This window comes from Aspergillus uvarum (genome assembly GCF_003184745.1).
Source record: "Aspergillus uvarum CBS 121591 unplaced genomic scaffold BO82scaffold_80, whole genome shotgun sequence".
In the NCBI taxonomy this organism is placed as follows: domain Eukaryota; kingdom Fungi; phylum Ascomycota; class Eurotiomycetes; order Eurotiales; family Aspergillaceae; genus Aspergillus; species Aspergillus uvarum.
In genome coordinates, this window is record NW_020291377.1 from 35,038 (window position 1) to 62,501 (window position 27,464).

Here is a 27,464-nt window from a genome sequence, read left to right on the forward strand (position 1 = left end):
AGTCGGAGAAGAAGAAGCGGAAGCACGACAGCGATGCTGAGCCGTCCAAAAAGAAGAAGAAGGTCTAGAAGCACCACCAAGTCTTGGGACAGGAGGGCGTCATTATTGTCGAGGCGTTGTCGGGTTGATTTATTCTTGCCATCTATGTTCTGTTTTCTCCTTCACGACGTGACGGGCTGGGTATTTGTAAATTATTCGATTGAGGCCTGTGTCGTTCTAAAATTTCCTTGTAGTTCTGCAAATCTAAATCGGGATTTTCTATACTTTCCTCGCTCCTTCACGGCACACAAATCGAGTGCCTTGTTGTTTGAACAGGCATCCATGTTTGATTGATTGACTGCTAGACCAGCTGCACGTTGGCGTTTGCTCTGTCAGACATTGCTTATTCATTGTCTGTCGGAGGGACCGCCTGGTATATTCCAGGCCAACCAAGCCATGCCGAACCCCCTCACTTCACTTCACCTCCAAGGATAATCCAACCCTGTTGTACTCTAGCCCCCTCCCCCTTTCTTCCTATCATGACAACAAATCTTCCGCAGCTTCTTCGCCATGATGGCTTCTTCAACCGTCTCTGATATTGATTCATCAAAACGCTGAGCAACGTCTTGCCTGAACCTACAAGTTGCTGGGTACTTCTTCCAACCCAAACTACTGGCGCTCGGGCGCTGTGATGCCCCCACATCCGCTTGCAGATTTCGCCCCGCGATGATGTCTTCGAGTTTGACGACGATGCCCTTCAACTCCCCTAAGCGCAAGAGGGCATCGTCAGAGGATACCGAACAGTACAGTCCATCGTCACCCACATCTACTGTCTCGATCCTCAGCCTTCAGGAAGCCAGACTCCGAGAAGCAGAAGACTTAGGAAGGTATAGTCCTCGAGCGGTAGTGGCCGGTCGCCTAGGAGAACTGGCCATCCGTGGAGACAGTCTACCGATTCCCCCAATTCCATATGGGTTAGATCAGAGCACTGTCACGCATTCGGTGCCGTCGGGATGCTGGCCTGTTCTATACGACTCTATCTTTGGGCCTCGCGAAATGCCCGAAACTAGTTCTCACGCTGAAGATCAGCCTAATCTAGACGAGTCGATGGAAAACGCATGCCATCTTCACTCTGATAATCTCAATACTGGCATCTCGGCATCGCCTAGAAAAAGACAGTCAACCCCTAGTCCGCGCAAGAAGAACCCATCGGCTACATCCAAGATGCGCAGCGCGAGAAGCTCACCACCCCTCACCGGTGATGCGCTTGAGAATCCGCTTACGTGGCATGACTCGGAGATTACTGGACACAACCCTTCAGACCCGAGTGATGACGGCTACGGGATAAATGGCATCGGTTTCAAGCCTACTGCGGCCATCGCATGGGCCAGGTCGCAAAAGAGGCAGAAACAAGTCGCAGAATGGAAAACCCGGGAAGCAAGAGAGGCACGAGAAAAGCGAAGAGAGCGACGCGATGGTGCCGATCTGGATAAGATTCGAAGCATTCAAAGTGGTGCCATACAGAAGAGAGTCAAATTCAGCATGTGATGATATAGGCAACCAAGCCCACATAGGCAATTGAGTGCGATTCTCAAGCATTCTAGCAGTTTTTTGGAGGCTACTGCTCCACCTTTACCTAACAATCCTGCACGGAAAGATGGCCGATTTCGAGGTCGCTGCTTGATGCGTTGGCATTGAACTAGCCGAAGCGAACAAGAGGACATGAATGGAGCTCTTGAATAGAACAATATGTATGTACCTGACATGCATACCACATGACATATAATAATATACAATGATTTCCTTAAAGCATACTCCAAGACTCCACGCAAGGTACAATTGACTCTACCAGAACTTGTAATTGGAAGGGTTGGTCCAACTCTTCCGTTGCCTCTCTTCTTCCGCCAGGCGCGCGGCTTCCTTTTCTTTATGCTCCTTCTCACGCTGCTTCTTGAGTTTGAGCTCCTTCATCAGCTCCACAGCCTGTTTCATGCCGTCCAATTCCTGTACTCGACGTCGCTGGCAGAATTCATGTGTTGCAAGGGCGGTAATGGCAAATGCGCCCACGGCCCAGTTACAGGCAGTCCAAATCTTGGGCAAACCTGATATGGGAAAGAATGAATTAGCCAGTGCTCAGAGTATGATTAATTAGGGCGAGCCGGTGGAAACGACTTACCTCCAATGACACCCCTCACCCCACCTACACCGAACCCGGCGCCGATTCCGATAAGCAACGAATCCCGAGCACAGGGTGCTTTGTAAAAAGACGTAGCATTCTCCAATGACATTGACTTCATAGCTTCGGTGACCGTGATGTCGGCGTGCTTCTTTCCGGACTTGACCCCAGCAGAAGGAAGCATGTTGACAGGCTCTTCGGGATTTCCAAATGCGTCCCAAAGTTTTCCGACTTGCGACTGAGGGATCTCATGTTTCAGCTTCTTTTGAGATGTGAAATCCGATGCAGTATTTTGAGATTCCGGCTCCCTTTGCTCGGGGGCAATGGTTATGGAGCCCCGCGTATCGTCAGCCATGATGTGATTCTGTTTGAACTCAATCGCAGCAGCAGCAATCACCTCGTACGGTATTGCGGGCGGAACTTCTTCGCAGAGAAACAATAAGGCCGCGGACATTTGGACGATTCCGCGATCCGAGGACCTGCCCGGCGGTACGACAAAAGCGGATAGTTTCCCCGTATCAGGACGATCGACCAATGGCACGCGTAAAGTAGAAACGCGAACGCGTTTGAATGGCGCAGGTCGAATTTCAATTTACTCTGGTGGGCTCCGCAGCATACAGTAGATCGGGTCGATTCAGGTGCAATCGAGATACTCAACTTTACAGGCAGGCTTAAATATTCTCATACTAACGAAAATCACACTAGCAAAGATTGCGGAATTATGTGCCACCTTGTTCCTTGTTGAAACATAAACCTTTATTTTTCTTTTCCATGTTCTATCGACATCATCTCCGAGTCTTGCAGTGATCCTCAGGTCCGGCCGGTGGGCACATCGTCGCAATGCCTTCAAGAAAACCTAGCAAATTCGGCAACAAGTTTAGATCTGGTACAGCTTCGTTTAACCCGAGACGAACGAAGACCATCGAGTTCGCATCCCTTAGATCGACAGAAGCTACGTCTCAAGATGAGAAATTCGAGGCCATCCGGCTGGCGAACAGCATTGACGAGTCCTTGGGCTTTCCGCGCTTCGAAGCCGGTGAGAAGCGAGTGGGATGGCTCATCAACATGCACAGCACATCGATCCAGGATCCGAATGTCCCCGGTGGACGCGCTGGTGTTGATTACTACTTCCTCGAGGATGGTGGCACCAGCTTCAAAGCGACAGTCGAATACGACCCCTATTTCTTAATTGCCGTGAAGAAAGGTCACGAAACGGAGGTCGAGGAGTGGTGTCGCAGAATGTTCGAGGGGCTCGTGAAGAAGGTGATTCGTGTGGAGAAGGAGGACCTTTCGTTGCCGAATCATCTCCTTGGGCACCGCCGGAACTATCTTCAACTGAGCTTCGCCAATGTCAGCCACTTGCTGGAAGTACGAAGGACCATCTTGCCTCTGGCGGAGAAGAACAAGAAGAATGCAACAGCGATGGATGCTTATGTGGAGATGTCAAGGTATAGTTTGGAACCCAGGGAGTCTATGGTCATTTAGACTAACTGAGTTATTGAAGCGGAAATGCTGGCTTCGACCTCTTCGATGATGAACTAATTAACGAGTCACGATCTAATGCCACCATTAACGCGAGCGATTTTATTGTTGATATTAGGGAATATGATGTCCCATACCATGTCCGAGTTTCTATCGATAAAGGTAGGTCGCTTCTGCTCCTTCAAGGTCTTCCGGCTAATTTTTCGTAGACATTCGTATAGGAAAGTGGTACACGGTCGAGTCGAAACACGGAGTTATCTCACTGAGCTGTATAGAAGAGCGACTTACTCGTGCCGATCCTGTCATTCTCGCGTTCGATATCGAAACAACCAAATTACCTCTCAAGTTCCCGGATTCCGTGATTGATCAGATCATGATGATATCTTATATGATTGATGGCCAAGGGTTCCTTATCACAAATCGTGAAATTGTGTCTGAGGACATCAACGACTTCGAATACACGCCAAAAGCCGAATACAACGGGCCATTCATAATCTTCAACGAGCCAGACGAACGGAGTGTCATCGAAAGGTTTTTTGAGCATATCAAAGAGGCGAAGCCGACGGTCATTGCCACTTACAACGGTGACTTCTTCGACTGGCCCTTCGTCGAAGCACGAGCTAGCGTGTTGGGCATCGATATGTACAAAGAGATTGGCTTCCGAAAGAACAGCGAGGATATCTACCAGGCCGACCACTGTGTGCACATGGACTGCTTCGCTTGGGTCAATCGTGACAGTTATCTTCCTCAAGGAAGTCGTGGCTTGAAAGCTGTCACCGTCGCGAAGCTTGGATACGATCCTGACGAGCTAGATCCAGAATTGATGACTCCGTACGCCAGTGAGCGCCCGCAGACTTTGGCGGAGTACTCGGTGTCCGATGCCGTCGCAACATACTACTTGTATATGAAATATGTCCACCCTTTCATCTTCTCCCTTTGCACAATTCTGCCTTTGAATCCAGACGACACTCTGAGGAAGGGAACTGGAACGCTTTGCGAAATGCTTCTGATGGTGCAAGCATACCAGGGCAATATCGTCCTACCCAACAAGCATAAAGATCCCTCAGAAGCTTTCTATGAAGGCCATCTGCTCGAGTCGGAGACTTATGTTGGAGGGCACGTCGAAAGTATTGAGGCTGGTGTTTTCCGAAGCGACATACCAGTTACCTTCAAGGTAGACCCGGCTGCTGTGGATGAACTTCTCCGTGATCTCGATGCGGCTCTGAAATTTAGCATCGAGGTCGAAGAGAAGAAATCAATGGATGATGTCACCAATTACGACGAGGTCAAGAAACAGATTTCTGATAAGTTGATGGCCCTCAAAGAGAAGCCGCATAGGGATGAGGTTCCTTTCATTTACCACTTGGATGTGGCTTCCATGTATCCGAACATCATGATCACAAACCGGCTGCAACCAGACTCCATGATTGAAGAGTCCAACTGTGCCGCTTGTGATTTCAACCGGCCCGGCAAGACCTGCGACAGACGAATGCCATGGGCTTGGAGAGGTGAATTTCTTCCTGCCAAACGCGACGAGTACAACATGATTCGCCATGCAGTTTCGAACGAGAAGTTCCCCGGAAGATATAAAAATAGCCCAATGAGGATGTTTGGTGACTTGAGTATTGAAGAGCAAGCCGGTATCGTCAAAAAGAGACTGCAGGATTACAGTAAGAAGATCTATCACAAGATTCACGATAGCAAGACGATAGTCAGAGAGGCTATCATTTGTCAGCGGGAGAATCCGTTCTATGTCGACACTGTTCGCAGTTTCCGTGATCGAAGATATGACTTCAAGGGGAAGCAGAAGGTTTGGAAAGGCAAGACTGAGGCCCTGAAATCATCTGGTGCATCGGCTGCAGAAATCGATGAGGCGAAGAAGATGATTATCTTGTACGACTCCCTGCAGCTCGCCCACAAAGTCATTCTAAACAGTTTCTACGGTTATGTGATGAGAAAGGGTTCTCGATGGTATTCCATGGAAATGGCTGGCGTGACATGTTTGACCGGAGCTCGCATTATTCAGATGGCACGAGAGTTGGTTGAACGTATCGGTCGCCCTCTTGAGCTCGATACTGACGGTATCTGGTGTATGCTTCCTGGTTCGTTTCCCGAGAACTTCACCTTCACTTTAAAAAACGGCAAAAAGCTTGGTATCTCCTATCCCTGTGTCATGCTCAACCACCTTGTGCACGGAAGCTACACCAACCACCAATATCAGACTCTTGTCGACCCAGCTTCATTCAGATATGAAACCCACAGCGACAACTCTATCTTCTTTGAGGTTGACGGGCCGTACAGAGCGATGATTCTGCCCACTTCCAAGGAGGAAGATAAGAACTTGAAGAAACGTTATGCTGTTTTCAATCATGACGGGTCTCTGGCGGAACTGAAGGGTTTCGAGGTCAAGCGTCGAGGAGAGCTGAAGCTCATCAAGATTTTCCAGACCCAGATTTTCCGCTTCTTTTTAGAAGGGTCTACGCTTACCGAGACTTACGCTGCAGTAGCAAAAGTGGCTGATCGGTGGTTAGACGTGCTGTACGAGCATGGTGCGACTCTGGCTGATGAGGAACTGATTGAGCTCATTTCTGAGAACAGAAGCATGACCAAGACGCTCGAGGAATATGGGAACCAGAAGTCGACATCTATTACAACCGCTCGGCGCCTTGCAGAATTCTTGGGAGAACAAATGGTCAAAGATAAGGGCTTGAACTGCAAGTATATCATTTCTTCGAGGCCAAGGAACACTCCTGTAACTGAGCGAGCCATTCCTGTGGCCATTTTCTCAGCCGAGGAAAGTGTCAAACGCTTCTTCTTACGAAAGTGGCTGAAAGATGACCCTGGTGATATGGATCCTCGAACTGTCATTGACTGGGATTACTATCTCGAGCGCCTGGGCTCTGTGGTGCAGAAGCTCATCACTATCCCAGCTGCCCTACAAAAGATTCGAAACCCTGTGCCCAGAGTGGCACATCCGGACTGGCTGCAGAGGCGGATCAATCAGAAGGATGACAAATTCAAGCAAACGAAAATGACGGATATGTTCACCCGGTCAGAGAAGACCCCATTGACAGACATCTCCACAAACATCCTTGACCATCGCGTCCAACATGCTGGTGACCTGGATGAGGTGATTGGCAACTCCACACAGAAGTCGAAATCGTCACCTGAAAGCAAGGTTTCTCAAAAAAGAAAGCACCCAGAAGGTCTTCCCAAGACCTCCCTCGATCCGTTTGCTACTTTACCAGCCAAGATGCCATCGATCACAGATGATTACGTTGGATTCCTGAAGTATCAGAAGCAGAAATGGAAAATCCAAAAACAGGCTCGGATCCGTCGTCGTCAGCTGTTCGGAGAGAGGGTCAATGTTGCTACCGATTCCTTGAGCAATCTTTTCCGCAACCAGGCGGAGCTATTGTATATCAATACATGGCAGGTCTTACAGCTTGCTGAAACATCACGGCCTGGCATCGTGCGAGCATTTGTCCTGATCGATCGCAAAGTCCACGCACTCACTGTTAAGGTTCCCCGAAAAATATACGTCAACCTGAAACAAGATTCTCTTCCGGATGTGGATGTCCCTGACTGTGAAGTTGAGAAAGTCAACCATACACTACCAAATGGACATCCGTCAGTTCATTTGTTCAAGTTGACATTATCGGAGGAGACATACATTCGCGAAGCCAACAAGATCGATATCCTTCTGCAACACCCCAGTGTCGAAGGTGTTTATGAAAGGAGCATTCCTCTCACCGTTCGTGCCGTCCTCAAACTCGGCAGTATTTGCACATTTGATGAGGAACAGCGAGGCGTTCTCGGAGAAGGCTTGGACAAGGGATTTGACCTCTCAACTCTCTGTCGTACGAATACCGATCATCCTTATCTGCTAGACGCTCCCATGGCCTACCACTATCTTTATCATGTTGCCTCTGGTGACAGGCACATATTTGCTATTTTCTCCACGACAAAGAACGAGGCTCACATCGTGATTCTTAATCGTACCCGGGACGTCCAAGGCCTTCCAAACGTCGATAAGATTTACGCGGAACTTCGTGCGCGCAGACTGCAGAACTTATCTGCGGACGACACACAAACTGCTTTCGAGTATCAGGAGAAGCTTCATTTCAAGACCACGCAGGTGACCACAAGAAGGAAAGCTCATTTGGAGGTGGGAGATCTGATCAAGAAACTGAGATCCGAAGAGACTCAGCCTGCCATCATGGTCATTCAGTCTCATCAAAGAAGCCGTCTGTGTCACGACGTGCCCATATTGAAGGATTACCCTATTTTACCTGTGAAGCCCGAGGTTTCAGACATGGAACTTCCGCCCTTAGGTTGGCAGACTTTTGTTGCCCGGCGCTTGGTTACACATTATCTTTATCTCTCTGCTTGGGTGCAGCATATGACCTTGCTCGCCAGGTACGGTGATGTTCCTCTCTGCAATCTGGAGAATGATGATCCTCGCTTCATGATCGATATCTCCTATGCCAGGCGTCTTCAACAGAATAACGTTGTGCTTTGGTGGTCCTCAAACCCCAGGCCTGACCATGCCGGCTATGAGAAAGACGACATAACAGGCCCTCTGGAAAAAGTTCCAATGCCGTCCGTAAATATGCCGAACGCATATACAACTGTGTGTATCGAGCTTGAAGTGCGCAACCTCGCCATCAACACGATTCTGACCTCATCCATCATCAACGAAATGGAGGGAGCAGATACACTGCTGGCATCATCTGGCACATCAGCTGACGCAAATGGAGGGGTGCTTTACTCAGAGAAGGCATTCACTTCAGCCGGAGCCGTTGTTCTGCGGGAAATGGTGAAGAACTGGTGGACTGAGGCTTGTGATGGAAACAGTATGGCCGATATCATGGTGCAGCATCTGATTCGATGGGTGGAAAGTCCTGCTTCCTGTCTATATGATCAATCATTGCACCATTATGTGCGCATGTTGTCAAGGAAATCGTTCCAGAGACTGATGGCCGAATTTCGACGGGTGGGTGCAAACATCATCTTCGCAAGCTCCACTCGCCTTCTACTCCACACCACCAAGACGGAAGTCGGCAACGCATATGCATTCAGCCAGTACGTCCTAAAGTCCATCCGGGCTAATCCGTCCTTCCACTTCATCGACCTCGAGATCAAGGAATACTGGGACTATTTACTCTGGTACGATGAATACAATTATGGTGGCAAAGGATGTCAGGAAGTGGCCGAGTCCGACGAGCAGCCATTGGAGACGGTCATGCATTGGCAGCTTAGTCGCTTCCTACCCACACCCATGCAAACTATCTTCCATGACTGGGTGGTTGAATATATCGAATTGATGCACGGTCTGAAACGCCCTGATAACGACTCATCGACTCCTCGAATGACGCAGATACCCATCGGGCGCCCCAGCGATGAAGAAAGTGAAGAGATCTCGGCTATTCTCGCCGAGAAGTTTTCTAAACCGTTGAAGAAACAGATCACAGGTCTAATTCGCCGACAGCGGGATGAATTGCTACACCCGGAGCTGGCATCCGACTATGCTTTCCCTGTCCTTCCTGGTGTGCTTTCGAACCCCAATGACGAGAAACGCAACCCAGTTCTGGAATTGGTCAAGCTGCTGATGCAGGTACTCAGTCTTTCCAAGACAACCACAATGGAGACACGACTGCTGCGTCGGGAGCTACTTGCGCTGTTCGAGATTCGTGAATTCAGCAAAGAGGGTCGATTCGAGAACCCCGGAGCAAGCTTGAAACTCCCTGAGCTCACCTGCAACGCCTGTTGTCTGATTAGAGACCTGGACCTGTGCCGAGATGAAGATGTGCTTCCTGATCCTGGCACGGAGTCGAATAAATCTGCGGTGAAACCTTGGCGCTGTCCCTTTTGTCAAAGCGAGTATGACCGGCTCGCCCAGGAGGAGACCCTCATTGGTCAGGTGCAAGGATTTATTGTTGGCTGGCAAACTCAGGACCTCAAATGCTCCAAGTGTGGGGGATTGAAGATCAGTGATTTCATGGAGCATTGTTCGTGCAGCGGGGTGTGGGTGGAAACGATGAACCGCGCAGAGATTGAGAAGAAGCTACGACTCCTCGATAGTGTTGCGAAGTTCCACAACCTCAAGCTGCTGGAGACTGTCGTGGGGGAAGTTCTAGAACAGATGTAGTATGGTTCAGGTTGGGTCTTTGTGCTAAGCGTTAGGTTTGTTGGCGACAATACCCTGTTTGGTAAATTCTGATAGGATGGGACAATAGCTTTGGATACCTTGGCGTTCAAGGGGCGGTTAGCATAGCCTTGCGCATGAGCTTTTGTGTATATAGTTATAGATCAAGTGCATACATAGTACTGGATTGTGGCTAAATGTTCTCTGGTTGTTTTCCATGCGATTTGTACTGTAGTGTAGGGTTGCACGTGCGCCATCCAAACAACTAACTGAACTCGACTCAAAAGGATAAGGTAAGGTGTAAGGTAATCCGCAGTCGAATGCTCGATCGACCTCACAACCTCGATCACATCCGACTTCCGACAGCTGCTTCTTTTCTTCTTTAACATTTAGACTACCTACCTAGACACACGGATACACGGATTCATAATTACCCCTTTTTCAGTCAATTCATACAATCGTACTCGAGTACTCGAGTACCTGACCCGTCAGTGGCCAAGTTTCCACCGCGGACCCCGCAGTCGGATGCACTCCCCACCACCCAAGCCGATCGCGATAGGACGAAGCAGTCCCTCCCTCTTCTCTCCCCCTTTTCCCAAACGGATAGCAACATCTCCCTGCTCGGACGAGAGCTCGGAAGTCTGTTCCCACTGTACGCCGATCTTCCCATATCCAGCCGTTTCTTCAGGGTCGCCGTTGTGTTGTTGCTGCTGCTGTTCTCCGTTCACTTTAAGCTGACTGCGGGGCCGCGTTTCACAGGCACTTTACTTATCAGCTCACTTTCTCCTCCTCGCTGTCTCCGCTGAGCGGCTGTTGTCGTTCCTTGCCTCTATTGCCCTCTTCTATCGACTCTATACATCCATCAGATTTCTACATTGGTCTGGATCCATGGCATCACCAGCGCAAACAACCCAGCGCCCCAAGGTCCAACCTTGTCGGTACAAGACTGGCAAGACGCTAGGCGCCGGTTCCTATTCTGTGGTTAAGGAATGCGTGCATATCGATACGGGCCGTTACTATGCGGCGAAGGTGATCAATAAACGCCTGATGGCTGGGCGCGAGCACATGGTAATTCTTCTTGAACAAGCACCGCCAGATGGGGATGCACAAATACGATCGCACAGAGGCTAATAGTATGGGCGATCTATGCACCTTGACAGGTCCGGAATGAGATCGCAGTGCTAAAGAGAGTATCGATGGGTCACCAAAACATACTGACCCTGGTTGACTATTTTGAGACCATGAACAATCGTGTGTTATCCCCTAGCACTGGGTTCGAAAAGCGCAGGGCTTGGACGCTAATCTATTCTTCAGTTTACCTGGTTACTGACCTTGCGCTCGGTGGAGAGCTCTTCGACCGTATCTGTCGAAAAGGAAGCTACTACGAATCCGACGCAGCGGATCTCATCCGTGCGATCTTGTCTGCGGTTGCGTATTTACATGACCATGGCATCGTTCATCGCGATCTCAAGCCAGAAAACCTCCTGTTCCGGACTCCCGAGGACAACGCAGATCTGTTAATTGCAGACTTTGGCCTGTCCCGGATCATGGACGAGGAGCAGTTCCACGTTCTCACCACGACATGCGGTACGCCTGGGTATATGGCACCCGAGATCTTCAAGAAAAGCGGCCATGGAAAACCAGTGTACGTCTTTTACAGTCGGGGGAAAGATTCTCATCCCGGGCACCCTGCACTTATCCATCTTCATACCAAAAGTATCTGACCAGTTGCCTTATGCAGAGATATCTGGGCCATTGGTGTCATCACCTACTTCTTACTCTGCGGCTATACCCCCTTCGACCGCGACTCCAACCTGGAAGAGATGCAGGCCATCCTTGCAGCCGACTATTCCTTCACGCCTCTTGAGTACTGGCGCGGCGTCTCGCCCGAGGCGCGCGACTTCATTAAACGCTGCCTGACCATCGACCCCGCCGCGCGAATGACGGCTCACGCCGCCCTGCAACATGCCTGGGTCAACCCGCCCTACGACACAGACGTCGACAAGTTCGGCTCGGGCGAGGATCTCCTGCCGACTTTGAAAAAGAACTTCAACGCACGACGCACGCTTCACAAGGCCATCGACACGGTGCGGGCCATCAACAAGCTCCGCGAGGGAGGAGGGCTCATGATGGACGGCGTTATGAGCGTCGATCCCAAGCCCGAGCGTGTCGTCGGGAACGACGTCTACGAGGAACAGCAGTATCATCCCCATCACCAGGGCGACCGTGCCGATCACGATGGGGAGATGGAAATCGACGGACGGGGCAATGCCCGTGGTCAGACGGATGAGCAGATTCGGGCCCAAGAACGTAAGGTCAAGGAGACGGTGGCAGGGTTGTGGAGCAAATCTGCGAAGAGATGATATGACTTAATCACATGTGTTGTGTCTGTCGGATGCTCAATATAGCCTAGATACCTCTTTCCGTTGTTCCTTGCTTGTTCCCTCGCTTCTTGGCTGATATATATTGATGTCTCTCTGGTCGATTCTACCAATATAATCCCACCAATATGCATACTGGTTCCAAAATCCAGATCTGTGCCTGACAACTACGAACTTTTATCCTCAGCGGCCGATGTTTCGTTGAGCTCGAAGAAAATGAAGTGTATGTCTTAATCCTATCCACAAAAAAACAAAAACAAAAAAACCTTCCCCGCCAACAATGAAGCGCCCCATTCCCTTCACGTTGAAACCACATCATTAGATCATCACTATCATCATCATTATTAGATATTCGACCCCAAATATCCCAGCCAAAAGTAAGTCTATCCATGAGGAGGGGCGGGGGGATCAAGTCACCCAACCAACAACTTCTCACTCCCATCGCCCAGCCCCCGCACCCACCGCCGCCACTCCTGCCACTCGGCATATGTACAACTCGCCTTCAGCCCTTGATACTTGACTGCCCGGAAATCCGAGACCTGGTCCCATGGCGGCTTGACCGCCGTACTGCCACTACTGTTGTTACTACTATGATTATTACTCGAGCCGGCCCCGCCCCGGAGGAACCGCCTGGAGGCACTGCTGCTATTGTTGTTGTTGCTGCTGCTGCTGCTGCTGCTGCTGTGGTCGTCCCACCCGGCTTTTTGCATCAGGCTCTTGACGGTCTCCTCCTTGGTCCAGCCTTGTTCGACGGCGACGTCGGGGAGGTAGGTGGCGCCGTAGCGACGGCCGCGGTGGATGAAGGAGATGCGGAGGCCGTGGAGGCCGAGGATCCAGTCGAGGGCGTTGGTGCAGGGTTCGAAGGTGCCTAGGAGGGTTAGGGAGCAGGAGAGGGAGGGGAGGAGGGTGGAAGGGATGGGGGCGAAGCGGGTGTCTTCGAATGCACTGTTATCGAGGGTTTCGTCAGTATTCTCATGTGGCGAGAATGAAAGTTTTTTTTGAGGGAGTGGGTTTCCATACGAGGTAAGAGCGTAGTCTCGCAGGCCCTCGGACAGCTCCTGGGCCTCGAAGGTCCCGATACACCCGCGGAGAGACTTGTGGCCGTGGCGCGAGAGCGTGTTCCAGGTGACGAAGAGCGGGTACTCTTGGGGCTCGGGCGGCTCCTCGCGACGCGAACGGCCGCTGGCGGTGTCGGAGAGCGAGGCGGACCCTGGGGTGGTCAGTGTGGTGGACGTGGTCAGCGTGGAGTGCGAGGAGTTGAGGGATGAGGGGCGCGTCGTCGTCGAGCTGGAACTGGACTGCAATCGGTGCACGCTGGGCAGCTTGATTTTCCGAGCCCCAACACCCGCGGGTTCCTCCTCCTCCTCGTCGTCTATGCTGAGCGAGTAGTCCGTCTCGTCTTCGGTGTCCTGCAGCGCGGAGAGTTTCTTGAACTGTTCATAGCGGGCCCACAGTTCCTCGACTGAGGCCAGGTCGATGGGTTCCTTGCGTTGATAGGAGGCTGCGAGGCTCTCGAAGCAATAGTAGCAGTGGGCCGGCGTTGCCATCTTCCCTTGGGCTTTCTTGTATCTTGGAGGGGCTCTTTGAGGTTGCGGTAAGAATGGCTAGGTTCGTTTTACTCCTGTTTGATCTCGCCGCCGGATCAGCCGGGCTGTGGCTCTTTCGTTTTCTTGGTAATCGAAGATCGTGACGAGTACGGCTGTCACTTCCGTCCGACCTGACGGGATACACGGCTGCTTGATATTGAACCGGGTTAATGGGTCTAGTGGTTAGGATGTTTGACGGCTATCGAAGCGGTCGTAGTGTAAATCGGTCAACGATGGAAAAAGCCAGAGGGCCCGTAGAGCACAGCTCACAACCTCAAATACGCCCGGGAATTGAGTCCGTTGAAGGCCAAAGAGGGGTCGGAGAGAGGGGAAGAAAGAGGGGGAAAACGGGGCTGACGACACCCAAGCCGATAAGACATTATTATCCCACGTGATGCTGTTGAGAAGCGGATTCGGGACGGGTTTATCCGTCACTGAGCATCGATGGGATGGATGATCTTACAACCCAATAAGCATCTTGAAGTGCATTATACTATCATAAGACTAAGTCTCGTCAAGTCGAGTATGGCATGATTTAAGATATGTCAATCGATAAGCATCACGACATTTACAAATATATATGAAGAGGTTCAACTTGTCAGTGTGCTGATGTGTTTGCACACCATGACAACCTCGTGTCTATATACTTCTAGAGGCATATTTTCCATGATCCTTCGGTCCATGGTCAGATGAGCATGAACATCAACGAGGGAGTCAGCTGTTCCCTCGTTCCTTATGCTTTGGTATTGGTGTATTGGCACATGGAGGAATCATCTCCGATGGCCATTTACCACGAAACTCACTAGTATTCGCGAAGGCCTGCTCGGCTTGCAGCTGTTTCCGGAAGCAGGACAGCCATTCTGCGGCCACCTGCACTCGCGCAAAGTGAGAATATTGGCGCAGATGTCTACATTTAGACGTGAAGACGGATTTTGCTCACCAGTGCTCACCATTTTAAAAGTCGAAGCTGGTGACTTCGATTAATCAGTGATGGCGGTCATCCTTCGGCATTTTGAGACCCATCATAGAGAGCATGTTTCCTGCCGGGCCGGCAACACCAGCCTGACCATGGAGACTCTCAAGCAGATTCTTTGCAAGGTTGATATCAGAATCGCCCTCATCTAGATCTGGCATCTCATCCTCTTCTTCCTCGCCCGATTTGCCCTCCCCCAGTTTCCGCTGATCTTGAGCTGCCTTAGGCCGGCGGTTTAGATCAAGAACTCCGGTACCTCGAAGTTCCGCTTCCATCTGTCTTGATAACTCCTTGATCTGCTCGGTGTCGTCTTCGGAATCATTGTCCAGCTCCTGGACTCTGTTGAGCGGTGGGTGCCCAAATACGCCCCTCTGGCCGTGGCCTGAGCCAGACGGCATTCCCATCATTTCCGCCATCATTCTTGAAAACTCCTCTTCATTGAACGACGCTTCTTTATCTTCGCCCTCGTCGCTCAGCTCATCTTCATCATCATCTACATCATCTTCGTCCGAGCTGAAGTCGTCGATAAATTCCGCTCCCTCGAAGCCAGCTGAGTCGTCATTGAGGAATTTTTCAAACTGTGCCACGATGCGCTGCAAATTCTCCTGTGCATTGGAGTCACCAAAAGCACCCCGTGCACGCGAGTCGTCGTCGTTGCCCTTTCCCTTGCCTTTCAGTTCCTGGTCTAGATCCTCAAAGCTGATATCTAGCCACTTCTCGTCATCTTCCCGTTGGTCCCAGGTTTGTATCTCTTCATCTGTCGGTAACTGCTCGTCTCCAGTGTCCAGATCTTCCAGGATGAGGTTCATTTCTCTCACTGTGGCTTTATCCTGGTTTTGAGGGTCGTTGAGGAGCATTTCAAACCCGCAAGCCAGCTTCATGCCTATTTCTGCCCGTCCATAGGCTGTTTGATCGTCCTTCGGCGGCAACTTCTCGGCCCAGGACTTGGGAATGGGAAAGTCTTGACTTTTAAGTTGTGCGTAACCGACCCGGGTAAAGCGCACGCTGACCGTAACGAAGTCCTCCGGCTTGAAGATGAAGCTGCTGATGTCCTTCGAACGCAATGGCCGTAATGCGATCGGGTCTCTGAGGTAAAAGGCCTCTACGGCCGCAGATATATAGGCGGGTTTCTGATGCAGCAAGAAAGCGACCTTGCGGGGGATGGTGACCAATGCGGAATGGAGGTTCTCGTCGATTTGTTTAGGGTAATTGCGGAGACGATAAAATGCTTCCTCTTGTATCATGGTCGAGCGCGTCAGTCGCGCGGGTTCCTCCATTATGATCTTCCTCGCATCTGTAAACGACAATTTCTCCGTGACTCTGTCCTTCTTATCATTTTTCGGTTTGATGATAACGAGTTCGCCCTTGTTGATCCATACCTGGAATTGATACAGGTGTTAGCAAAGCCAGAAGGGTATAATGAATCCGACAGCACAGTGACAAACCCTGTTCTCAGCGACGTCCGGTTCCAGCCACGCAGGCAAGGTGGCAGCGGCCTCCACAAGAAGGAATTGCCCGTCACCATCCACGACTCTGGCCCATACATCCTTGTGCTTCTTGGTCAGTTCGCGCAACATGTACACAATAACCCACTCGTCTTCGATGGAGTCTCCAAAATTGGTGCGCCCATGCAAAGATGTTACCCCTGCAAGTCAATCAGTACCAGGGTGCACCAGGCATGGATGGATGGGCATCGCATACCATTATCCTTGGTGATCTCCAACCGGAAACTTTCGCGCTGCCAGATATAATCCTTCAACAGGTCCTTTGTCAGCTCCGCAGCAGTTTTTTGCACCTCGACCAGTCGCGCTCGCGTTTCTGCAACCTCGTCGACCGTAGCGGGGGCGGGGCTAGAAGGGATGTGATATAGCGCATAATCAACGGTATCGTCCGGAATTTCAGGCTTGGGAATGGGACGAAAGGTGGACTTGAACCACTCCAGATCTTCCTCCGACATGGGCGCCATGCTGAGAACCGGATCCCAAGCCGACTTGTTGCGAAATCGAAATGTGGGCTGTTAAATTGTGAGTGATTTAGGAATGAGCTGAAAATTAGCAGTGAGAAATAAATTACGGGCAGGACATGACTTCATACTTGGGCGGGACAGAAAAGCAACGGCAAATTCCCCGGCCCGACGCCTCGAGAGCGTTGACACCAAGCCAGATTGGGCTAGATGTCAACAATACAGTATCCGTCCTCTTCACCGCCCAAAACACGTCCATGGCAAGCTCCCGTATCGCATCGTCGCATCTTGCTCCCCACCACTTTTTTCCCTTCCCTATCACGAGAACCTTGTCGCGTGTTTTTGACGCCCTGAATGATTGTTCAGCCGTCGGGGGTGGTCGCTCCTTGAATGGAACTCACTTTGATTTTACCGTAGCTGACCAATTTTGCAACAATCGCGTGTTCCTCGCGGCCCGACGACAACAATGCCGTGGCCCTACATCGATACGCCGCGCACCGAAGTGGACGGCAACGCGACCTATCTCACCAACGGCTATCGCAGCGTGGGTCGACCAAATCTAACCGCACTCGACTCGGTCGAAAACTCATTCCACACGCCATCCAAAGACAACGATGTGCTCAAGGGGTTCGGAGGCGCGGAGAACGCGAGACGCTCGCCCGCGGGCTTCAAGCTCAGCACGCCGCGGGCGGGCTCCGGCCCGAAGGCCAACAGAAGCGCGTTGAACAGTCGACACGGGCTCCCAAATACGGCCATTCCGAAGGGGGAGTTTACCCCCCTGATGAGAAGCGCGACGAAGAACAACTTCCTGAAGAACGTGTCCATGACGCGAAGACATGGCTCCAAGACGCCAGGCTATACGCGAACGAGCTCGTTGAGCGCGGTCAACACCCCTGGATTGCCGTCGATGGAGATGACGGATATCGATGAGGAAGACGCGACGGATGAGCAGCGGACCCCGATGCCTCAGGACAGTAGCATGCAAAGCACACCGCTCCCGGCTCTGTCCAGGGAAGGAGGTATGGGCGGGCAGCAGAATATGATGTCTTTGCGGGAACAGGAAAAGGTAACATTGCTCCATCTTGAGAGGACTTTCGCCCTCTTGACGGAGCTTTTACTGACTATCTTAGCTGATTGACCAACTCGAGAAAGACAATTTTGGATTGAAATTGAAAATTCACTTTTTACAAGAACAACTGGAGAAGGCGGGCCCCTCGCACAATCAAGCAGCGTTGAAGGAAAATACCGAACTCAAGGTTTCGAAATTGACCATGCAACGCGACATTGCACGATACAAGAAGAGCCTCCAACAGGCCGAGCGCGAACTCGAATCCTATCGCATCGAATTCCAGGAGCTGAAGGAAAAGTCACGAGGGAGGCAATCGGACGACACAATACAGCGCGAGATGGACTTGATGAGGGAGGAGGTGGAAGCGCGGGATAACCAAATCAGAGAGCTCCAAGAGGAGCTGCGAGATGAAAAGGACCAGCAATCACGGGAGATGGAGAAACTCCGAGATGAAATCGAGGATCTGGAAGCATCGCTAAGGCAGAAGGACCGGACGATCGACGAACGTGACGAGGAGATAGAAGAATTGAAGGATAGAGATGGCAAGGAACGCGATGCTCTCTCTGAGCTGGAAGCAGAACTTCAACGTGCGAAAGAGCAAATGGAAGAGTTGCAAGATTCGCTAAGCCAAGCCAAGCTAGAAGCGAGGGAAGCGAGAGACGCCGGACTAGAGGCTGTCAGGGAGAAGGAACAAGCCCAACAAGACCTCCAGGAATTGCATGATGAAATGGCGAACAAGTCTATCAGCACGAGTGGACTAACCCGTCAGCTCGAAGAGAAAGCGAACAAGCTTGAGGAGGACTTGCGGAGTCTGCAGCAGGAGAACAGCACCCTCAAGAGAGAACTCGACAACAAGGCCCGGAGCGAGAATCGTCTCGAAGAGCAGTATCGGGATGGTCAGCGGAGCTTTGATGACAAGGAGCGCAAATTTCACAATGATATCGCACAGGCACGACGGGAACGTGACCTTTCTCGCCAGGAATGTGATAAGTTGGCAGCTCAATTGCAGAATGCATTGGATGAAATTCAACGCAAGTCTGATGAGAAGGAACTGCTACAAACCCGACACAGCGCTTTAACGGATGAATCTGGCGGTCTACAGCATGACTTAGCCAACGCACAGAACAAGATTCGAGAGCTACAGCAAGCGGTCGAGGACGAAAGACATCGTGCGCTGGACCAAGCGAACATTATTCGTACTCAGTACAAGGAAGAAGTCGAGAGGCAGCAAGAAGAAATCGAAGCCCTGCATCATGAAATTGAGGACAAAGAAGGGCAATTTGCGCTTGAACAGGACAGATGGGAGAGCGCAAGGCGAACCTTGCAGCTCCAGAAGGACAGGGCTGAGGATCAGGCGGCTGGCTTCAAGCGCACGATTGAGAAGCTCGAACAAGTGGAGCATACGCTATCTGGAAAAGAGATGAAGTTGCAAGAAGTCATTGACAGCGAGAAGACGCGACACTTCGACTCGGAGGCTGTCCTGAGTCGACAGGTCAAGGAATTGAACGACGACCTGGCATCAAAGCGAGAGATAATTGATGAACAGAGGAACGAACTCTTGTCCACCAGAGAGGAATTGAGACTTGTACGACGCGCAGAGACGACTTTCAAAGAGAAAATTCAAGCGTTGGAGGATGAGATTGTGGTCTTGCAAGCAAACCTGGAAGAAGAACAGGAATTTGTCAAGGGTCGTACACAGAAAGGATCCTTGGAGCAGGACGGTCAGGTGCAGAAGCTGTTAACAGAAAAGCAAAGACTTCGAGATCAGCTTGCTAATGCCCACGTGGAATTGCACGACTTGCGGACTTCTTTTACCGAGATTGAAGCTGAACGCGATGAGCTTCAAAGTCAACTTGATCATGTCCAAAACCAGGTTGACGACACGACACGCTTCGACAAAGAGAAGATTGACCTGCGCAAGTCGACTCTGCGTCTCGAAGCCGAGCTCAAGCGCCTTAGGGAAGACAAGTCATCGCTTTTTGAGGCGAAGGAGATATTGGAGAAGCAGCTTAGCACTGAGATTGAGCGTGCTACGCTGGAAGAGAACCGCCTCTTGGCAGAAATCGACCAGCTCCAGGATAAGCTACTTACAACTTCCGGGGGCAGTGAACGTGAACTTGCTCTCGCCAAAAGTAAGATACAACGTCTCGAGAGACGTATCCAGGAACTCGAAACACTCCTTCATGAGCATCCGCATACTGAGCCTGAGCTTGAGCATTCAACTGCACACACAGACCTCTCGATGCTTCGTCATGGCTTAGACGAAGCACGGAGACGTGAGAAGATCCTTCTCCAGCGGGAAGCCGAGCAGAAATCGTCCGTACGGGCCTACAAGGCAAGAATTTCCGAGCTCGAGAGGGAACTGCATGAATTCTTGATGAACAAGTTCGAAACCCGATCACCCTCATCGTCACCCTCAAACAAGCTCCATGATGAACTCCGCAACATGCGGAAGCAACTGTCCGAGGCACACCGAGCGCTCAAGGAAGTGAAGCAGAAGAACCGCGAGCTGGAGCGAGCTGCCATGAGAGAAGAAGATCAACGGGACCTCCATGAACTACTCAAATCATCCACACTCGAGGCCGAAGCTCTCGCCCTCAAGGTCTCGGAGCGTGATGCCCGCCTCAACGAGCTCAAGTCCCAAATGCGCCGAATCCGCGATGAGCGGTCGTTCTGCGCGCGTAGAGCCGAAACGTCTCTCAAGGAACTCGAGGCTCTGCAGGATCGTTACGACCAGCTTGTGGAGAAGCTGGGAACCAGAACCGACAGCAAGACACGACACGACAAGGAAATTCTGGGTCTCGGCAAGGAGATCATTTGGCTCCGTGCTCGTCTAAAGCGAGAGGAGAAATTCCGTCGCGATCTGGCTTGGAGTAAGGGATTGATGGAGCTGGGCGAGCGCGTCCGGGTTGCATGGTACGTATACTTCCCTTTCATCTTCACGGATCAGTCCTCGCCACAAGATAACTGACTTTCTATCGTTTCGCATCACTGTAGCAACGAAGCCGACCTGCGCATGATCTCAGACATGGGCGTCAAGCCCCGAGACCGCACCCCCCACCGGACCCCACAGGCGAAACTCAAGACCGCCATCTCCATGGTCAAAGCCATCGTCCGCATGCGACGAATGAGCCAGGACTGGAAGAAAACCAAGAAGATTGGCGAAGGGTTGAAACGGGCCAAGAACGAGGTCGTGAAGAGAAGAGAGTCGTCGAACAAATACTGACGAAACAGTTACTCAAATTCAAGCCCCGTCGTGAACGGAGCCAGCCTGTCAACTCTGCCACCTTCCGGCAACAACATTTTGCATAGATGCTTTATCTTTCTCATCCCCCTCTCCCTTGCTCGTACTTGCACTCGCGCTTTTTTTGTATGTGACTTGGTTCAGTTTCAACATCCAGTCAAGAGCGTCCGTCATATGTTCTCACTTTTGCTTTGCCCCCCGGAAATTTCGGCACCTTTGATGATAAGAAGATTCCCCGACGTGTTTGTGTTTTTCTGGTATCATGAGCCTTTTGTGTGGTCTCATATGGCGTTTTTCGTTGCTTTCGTGCCTCTCTGGCTTCTTTCTTGTTCTTCTCTTTGCCTTGGGATGGATGGATGGATGGACGGATGATTTCGTTTGAATAGCCTGATTGATTTCGACTCAGTGCATGGAACTACACCCTTTTACATTCCTAGACTGTACCCGAGCTGTTGGTGCGTCTTAGGCTACGAACCCCCCAGCCGAATGAATGCATATACATCTGCGATGAGTTTTTATAGCCTGGATACGAGTTTCGCTTAACCCGTCGTTTAACTGCCAAGGTTCAAAGACCGGGTTTCATCAACAGAAGATGCTAACAATAATGCTTTCTTGATTGTACCAATAACAAAGGTGACAACCGTGAGGTATGCTTCGAGGGCAACCCGAAGAGAAGTGATGAATGGTAAATAGAAGTAGTGTTTTAACTCGAAGTAACAGCATCAAGTAACGCCTCGCCTTGTCACATATTCAGATCGGAAGAGAATCGAGAGAAAAAAAAAAAAAAGCTCCTAACACCGAAGTCATGGTGAGAAGGATTTGCAGAGAAACATCAGCGCAAGAGGCACAAGGACGGCAGAACAAGAGGCAAAAAAAAAAAAAAAAAAAAAAAAAAAAACAGTGTATAGAAACAAATGGAAACACATAAGCATAGGTCGTTCCTTTCGTTCATCCAACTCGGTTAGTAGTGAAAATCAGAGAGAATCAGATCGGCGTTTCAGTGCAAAAACCAGCGAGAAAGATTAAGTCCCATGTAAGTTTGACTCTATATCAGGATCAATGGTTTAAAGACGGACAAGTGGGATGGGGCGGTTCTTAATAGGCAGATACAAGGGCTCAGGCACCCTCGCTGCCGAATTCTTGCGTCCATTCAGAGTTTCTTTGAAGATCCTCCTGGCTGACGGTTGGTCTGGAGTTGCGCACAGCCTTGATGAAGTCTTTGAGGATTAATGGTGGCTCCAAGAGCTTCTCTGCGTCCACGCTTGTCCATGTCATTTCGATGGCGCCCTGATCGCCAGGTGAGCAAGGCGTGAGCTTCTCTGCACCGTCGACGATGACCTAATCGTGGTTAGTCGGATGTCTGAACCATGTGGGAAGACAGAGTGAAGTTTACTTTCTTGTAGTGCGTCGCGGTCTGAATCTTCCGAATGGGCTGCATTAGCGCATCCTGTACCGCGATGCTGATATCACTGCCCGAGTAGCCCTCGCTCATCTCGGCCAAGGTCCGATAATCGGCTTGCGTCATCTCACACGGCGTGGAGCCAACGGCTAGCATAAACATCTTCATGCGGGCGTTGATATCTGGGAGACTGATGTGGACTCTCCGTTGGAAACGGCGACGAATGGCAGCATCCAACTGCCACGGGATGTTGGTCGCACCGAGGATGAGGACGCCCCTGGAGTCTTTTCCGACACCGTCCATCTGCACGAGCAATTCAGTCTTGATACGACGGGACGCCTCGGACTCTCCTTCTCCACGGGGGCCGCAGAGCGCATCGACCTCGTCAATGAAGATAATGGCGGGTTTGTTTTCTCGGGCCATGTTGAACAGCTGCTTCACGAGCCTGGGAAAAGGCACCGTTAGCGCCTAAAGCCTTGTAGTCTCACAGCACGAGCAAGCATCCATACCTTTCACTCTCACCCATCCACTTGGACACCAGGTCACTGCTACTTACACTGAAGAAGGTACTGTTCGCCTCCGTCGCGACCGCCTTGGCAAGATACGATTTACCCGTACCGGGCGGCCCATACAGCAAGATACCCTTCCACGGTTGTCTCTTCCCCGTGAACAGATGCGGGAACTTGATCGGCAAAATGACCGCCTCCTTCAAGGCCTCCTTCGCGCTCTCCAAACCTGCGACATCCTCCCACTTGACGTTCGGTTTATCCGACAAAATCGCGCCGGCCAGAGCGGACCGTAACTTCTTCGCTTCGGCATCCTCGCCATCATCATCTTCTTTCCTGTTTGCAAGTAATAACGACCAATTGTCAGTTATCCAGCCAACCCAAAATGACTTTAAAGGAGGAAGTAGAGAACGCATTGAAGAACGAGTTTCTCCATCTTCTTCTTCTCAACAAAGCAAACAGAAGAATAAAAACATACCCTCCCTTCCCACTCCCTTGCGCGACCTTCCCATTCGCGCCCACTGCGCTCGGCTTTTTCCGCCCCTCCTGCGAGGCGAGATGGTTCTTGAGCTTCTCGGCCCGATCCATGTATTCGCCGGTCTTTGCGCGGATCATCTCCTTGGAGCGGGGGTTCTTCTCCCATTTCAGGGCCAGCATGAACAGCTCCAGGGCGGAGTAGTAGAGCTGATAGGCCTTCTCATATTCGCCCTCATTGTCGTTCTCGATGGCCTTTTTGACGGTGTCGATTGCCCGGCCGAGGAAGTCGGTGTTGCTCATGGCTATGTGAACAAAGTGGGGGAGGGGTGAGCGGAAGATGGTTGGCAGGCGAAGGCAGTTTTGTTCTTTTTTTGGTTCTCCCGGCTACGTAATGAGGCTTTTGAAGGGGTGGTGGAGGGAGGGATGGGACACGGACAGAGGACGGAGAAAGGCGAAAGGCGGGGAGAGAGTAGGTACAGTACTAGACCGAGACCGAGGAGTGGCTGGGTTGATTGGTTGATTGATAGGGAGGTAGGTAGGTAGCCCTGGCTTGATGAGATCAGTGTAGCTATAAAGTCTTGCGAATAAATCACAAGGATTGGAATCGCGGGGAGTTCCAGTGCAAGACCCCCAAGTCAGTTTCTTGAATGTCTTCCTGGGGAAACGAATTGTAGCAGAGAGGGTAGGTTAAGTTGAGATGGCAACAAGTTGAACTGAACCGTCCGAGTGGGTTGGTTGTTTACCGTCTTTGGTTTTCTGCCGCTCCGCCTGGCCGTTTTTGCCCCTCCGAGCCGCCGCCCGCGCAGCTGCCCGCCCGCACCTTCTCCCAGCTTATTCTGTTGGTTACTTTAACCCCTCTCTCCTACTCAACAGTTCTATAGAACCATAAAACTACCGATCAAAAATATGGCGGACGCTCAGAAAAAAATGCAGGCGCTCTCGGATGAGTTCCAGCAATTGCAGACTGGTGTGTACTCTCGGATTGCCCCGTGGCTGGGTTTTAAGCGCATCGCGTCATATAGCTCATTGCTAACGAGAAACCCCTCACCACTGCCAGAACTCGACGGTCTTGTCGATGCGCGCCAAAAGCTCGAGTCCCAGCAACAAGAGAACCTGGGCGTACAGAAGGAATTCGACACGCTCGATGACGAGTCCAACATTTATAAGCTGATCGGTCCGGTCCTCTTGAAGCAGGATAAGACTGAGGCTGTCATGGCTGTCAATGGACGGTTGGAGTTCATTGAGAAGGAAATGTATGCCACCGTATTCCTTACAGTGGACAAAACAAAAAGAGGTCTAATGGTTGAGCTACAGTAAGCGGATCGAGGGACAAATCCAGGAGAACCAGGACAAGTCGGACAAGAAACGTACTGAGGTAAGCTTTGAGTTGATTGGGGTCTGAAGCTGAGACTAGAAGCAATTCTGATGGATTCTACAGATTGTTCAGTTCCAAACCCAGGTTCAGCAACAAGCCGCCGCTGCTTCTGCTTGAGTGGTGGAGGATGGTATAATGAGTTAGCTCTAGACTGAGGATGAACCGCCCCCCCACACTTCCTAAGCGTGGTAGGGACCTGTGCATCAGAACGACGGACCTGGATGCACTCGCATTGTCGGTGGTCTTGCGGGTTGATGCCTCAGCAACTGTGCAGCACAGTTGCATTCAATTCGGACAGCGATGTAGAGAGACGATCGGTGAGATCTCCAGTGTAGGACCTTTACCAGCCTACTCTTCGTTGTCGATGGAAAAAGTATGTGGTTTTAGATACCCTTGCAATGATTCAGTTTTGTGGTTTCTTACCTCTTCCTCAATCGATCACCGGTGGGATTGCCCCCAAAAGGGACAGAAAGAACCATCATATCGCTCAAGGTACGGAGTAATATTACTGGGTTCCAGGGAGCTATCAATCTAATATCCCAGTTGTTCTATGTGTGCAACCAATCACCCTCCTACAATTCACTTGATGCCCTTCGGGCGCTCCATTAATATTCATCGCTTCATAAATCGCCGTATCTAGAAACCTGAACTATAGTCTATACACTAAATCTATGCCTTAACCAAAAGACTGCGTCCGGACATCTCCTCGGGCTGCTCAACGCCCAAGGCAGCCAGGATGGTGGGGGCGACGTCACCGAGGACACCATCCTCCTTCTTGAGGCTCCAACCCTCGGGGGCGTTGGCCATGACGAAAGGAACCTTGTTGAGGGTGTGGGAGGTCTTAGGGGTGCCCTTCTCGTTAAGCATCTCCTCGGCGTTTCTGCGGGGTTTGTTAGCTCATATCATATTAACTGGGGTTAGGGTCACAACTTACCCATGGTCAGCGGTGATGAACAGAATGTAGTTGTTCTTCTTGCAGGCCTCGTAAATGACACCGATAGCCTTGTCGGTGGCAGAAACACCCTCGATGGCAGCTTCATAGACACCGGTGTGGCCGACCATGTCGGGGGGAGCGAAGTTGTTCATGACGAACTCGAACTTGCCCTCACCAAGGCGCTCGGCCATCTTCTCACCAACCTCCTTGGCGCTCATCTTGGGGTCCAGGTCGTAGGTGGCAACCTTGGGCGAGGGGATCATGTCACGCACCTCGCCGTCGAACTGCTTCTCGATACCACCGTTGAAGAAGAAAGTGACGTGGGCATACTTCTCGGTCTCGGCAACGTGGCACTGCTTGAGGTCCTTCTTGCTGAGCCACTCCGCCAGCACATTACCCATGTGCTGAGGGGAGAAAGCAACGGGGAAGGTGTAATCGGTCTTGTACTGGGTCATGGTGGTGATGTGGATGTCCTTGGGGTAAGGGAAGTCGGCCTTGGGGGAGCGGTCGTAGTCACCCAGCAGCTGAGTGATCTCACGAACACGGTCAGAGCGGTAGTTGAAGAAGAACAGGGTGTCGTTGTCTGTCGAACATTATCCGTCAGTAAGGCCATTCATCCACGCCATGAAAGAAAGTGAAAACATACCCTGGACACGTCTGTCCTTGCCGCCGACAATGATAGGCTTGAGGAACTCGTCGGTCTCCTTCTTCTCATAGCGCTCGTTGATCGTCTTGACGGGATCCTCGCTGTCCTCACCCTCGCCAGTGACGATACCCTTCATGGCGATCTCGACACGGTCCCAGCGCTTGTCGCGGTCCATGGCCCAGTAGCGGCCAACGACGGTAGCGATCTCACCGATGCCAATTTCCTTAGTATGGTCAAGCAATTGCTGCATGTACTTGGCGGCACTCTTGGGGTCGGTATCACGTCCATCACCGAAGAAGTGGATGAAGACTTGGGGGATCTCCAACTCCTTAGCAACCTTCAGCAGACCAACCAGGTGAGTGATGTTGGAGTGGACACCACCGTCCGAGACCAGACCCAACAGGTGCAGACGGCCGTTGCCCTCCTTAGCCCGCTTGAAGGAGGCGACAACGTTGTCGATCTTGTTGAGCTCACCCTTCTTCAGGGTCTGGTCGATGCGGACGCTGTCCTGCCAGACAACACGGCCAGCACCGATGTTCAAGTGGCCAACCTCGCTGTTGCCCATGAGTCCCTCGGGCAATCCGACGGCGAGGGACGAGGCATCCAGCTCGGTGTAACCTTGGGCAGTCTTGGAGTCGGCCTCAGCGAAGCCAGACATGAAGGGGGTCTCAGCGGCGAGGATGGCATCACCGTCCTTGCGGGAGTCGGGCCCGGCGACACCCCAGCCATCGATGACGACTGAGCAGATGGGTTAGTCGATTGAGATATCAAAGACAGTTCTGAGGGAATCGACTTACTCAAAGCGACCTTCTGATCAACCTTAACCATGGTGAAGTGATGCTGAATAGAAATTGGCTGGTCAGCGAATTCGACGGCGGGGCAAAGGAACCTTGAAGGTAGCGACGTATAGTTCCGAGCATCGTGATTGGGGGGAGTGGATAAAAGACGTATACTTACTTGGAGATGGATAATTGGGAAGGAAAACTAGGAATAGGAATTGAAGCAAGGAGGAAAAAGAGAATCAAGAAAGAAGACAGGACGAAAGAGGAAGAAGAGTAGGTGGACTGGTGGAGAGACCGGAGTAAAAAGGCTGGCCCGGTGAAAACAACTGGGTTGGGATGGAATG

General features: G+C 51.3%; 9 protein-coding genes across 9 annotated transcripts; 4 read left to right on the plus strand and 5 right to left on the minus strand.

The window, feature by feature from the left end:
- Positions 1–468: 468 nt before the first annotated feature.
- On the plus strand, positions 469–1,788 carry BO82DRAFT_358899 (uncharacterized protein). Its single transcript, XM_025636421.1, has one exon. The coding sequence runs from the start codon at positions 709–711 to the stop codon at positions 1,525–1,527; it is 819 nt and encodes a 272-aa protein (XP_025486861.1). The 5' UTR covers positions 469–708; the 3' UTR covers positions 1,528–1,788.
- A 36-nt stretch (positions 1,789–1,824) lies between these two features.
- BO82DRAFT_346502 (cytochrome oxidase biogenesis protein, Cox20 subunit) lies at positions 1,825–2,510 on the minus strand (the record flags this gene model as incomplete). Its single annotated transcript, XM_025633757.1, has 2 exons — positions 1,825–2,081; positions 2,156–2,510. 2 exons carry the CDS (start codon positions 2,508–2,510, stop codon positions 1,825–1,827), a joined length of 612 nt encoding a protein of 203 aa, XP_025486862.1.
- A 485-nt stretch (positions 2,511–2,995) lies between these two features.
- On the plus strand, positions 2,996–9,978 carry BO82DRAFT_425804 (DNA polymerase epsilon catalytic subunit POL2; the record flags this gene model as incomplete). The annotated part of the gene is made up of 3 exons (XM_025640342.1): positions 2,996–3,597; positions 3,660–3,799; positions 3,847–9,978. The coding sequence occupies 3 exons, from the start codon at positions 2,996–2,998 to the stop codon at positions 9,786–9,788; spliced, it is 6,684 nt and encodes a 2,227-aa protein (XP_025486863.1). The 3' UTR covers positions 9,789–9,978.
- Positions 9,979–10,673: 695 nt separating this feature from the next.
- On the plus strand, positions 10,674–12,148 carry BO82DRAFT_378612 (serine/threonine-protein kinase; the record flags this gene model as incomplete). Its single annotated transcript, XM_025637636.1, has 4 exons — positions 10,674–10,853; positions 10,946–11,036; positions 11,100–11,430; positions 11,527–12,148. 4 exons carry the CDS (start codon positions 10,674–10,676, stop codon positions 12,146–12,148), a joined length of 1,224 nt encoding a protein of 407 aa, XP_025486864.1.
- A 244-nt stretch (positions 12,149–12,392) lies between these two features.
- On the minus strand, positions 12,393–14,081 carry BO82DRAFT_358901 (AMMECR1 domain-containing protein). The gene is made up of 2 exons (XM_025636422.1): positions 13,187–14,081; positions 12,393–13,111 (listed from the first exon to the last, which is right to left on the minus strand). Exons 1-2 carry the CDS (start codon positions 13,711–13,713, stop codon positions 12,580–12,582), a joined length of 1,059 nt encoding a protein of 352 aa, XP_025486865.1. The 5' UTR covers positions 13,714–14,081; the 3' UTR covers positions 12,393–12,579.
- A 655-nt stretch (positions 14,082–14,736) lies between these two features.
- On the minus strand, positions 14,737–16,691 carry BO82DRAFT_295601 (putative regulatory factor Sgt1; the record flags this gene model as incomplete). The annotated part of the gene is made up of 3 exons (XM_025631870.1): positions 14,737–16,104; positions 16,171–16,370; positions 16,427–16,691. The coding sequence occupies 3 exons, from the start codon at positions 16,689–16,691 to the stop codon at positions 14,737–14,739; spliced, it is 1,833 nt and encodes a 610-aa protein (XP_025486866.1).
- Positions 16,692–21,870: 5,179 nt separating this feature from the next.
- BO82DRAFT_346522 (AAA family ATPase VPS4) lies at positions 21,871–24,011 on the minus strand. The gene is made up of 4 exons (XM_025633758.1): positions 23,385–24,011; positions 22,910–23,242; positions 22,395–22,845; positions 21,871–22,339 (listed from the first exon to the last, which is right to left on the minus strand). The coding sequence occupies exons 1-4, from the start codon at positions 23,681–23,683 to the stop codon at positions 22,118–22,120; spliced, it is 1,305 nt and encodes a 434-aa protein (XP_025486867.1). The 5' UTR covers positions 23,684–24,011; the 3' UTR covers positions 21,871–22,117.
- Positions 24,012–24,221: 210 nt separating this feature from the next.
- BO82DRAFT_358906 (tubulin-binding prefolding complex subunit YKE2) lies at positions 24,222–25,339 on the plus strand. The gene is made up of 4 exons (XM_025636423.1): positions 24,222–24,350; positions 24,441–24,636; positions 24,698–24,758; positions 24,822–25,339. Exons 1-4 carry the CDS (start codon positions 24,290–24,292, stop codon positions 24,873–24,875), a joined length of 372 nt encoding a protein of 123 aa, XP_025486868.1. The 5' UTR covers positions 24,222–24,289; the 3' UTR covers positions 24,876–25,339.
- On the minus strand, positions 25,336–27,447 carry BO82DRAFT_358907 (2,3-bisphosphoglycerate-independent phosphoglycerate mutase). Its single transcript, XM_025636424.1, has 5 exons — positions 27,296–27,447; positions 27,136–27,178; positions 26,339–27,076; positions 25,693–26,275; positions 25,336–25,638 (listed from the first exon to the last, which is right to left on the minus strand). The coding sequence occupies exons 2-5, from the start codon at positions 27,164–27,166 to the stop codon at positions 25,428–25,430; spliced, it is 1,563 nt and encodes a 520-aa protein (XP_025486869.1). The 5' UTR covers positions 27,167–27,178; positions 27,296–27,447; the 3' UTR covers positions 25,336–25,427.
- Positions 27,448–27,464: the final 17 nt, after the last annotated feature.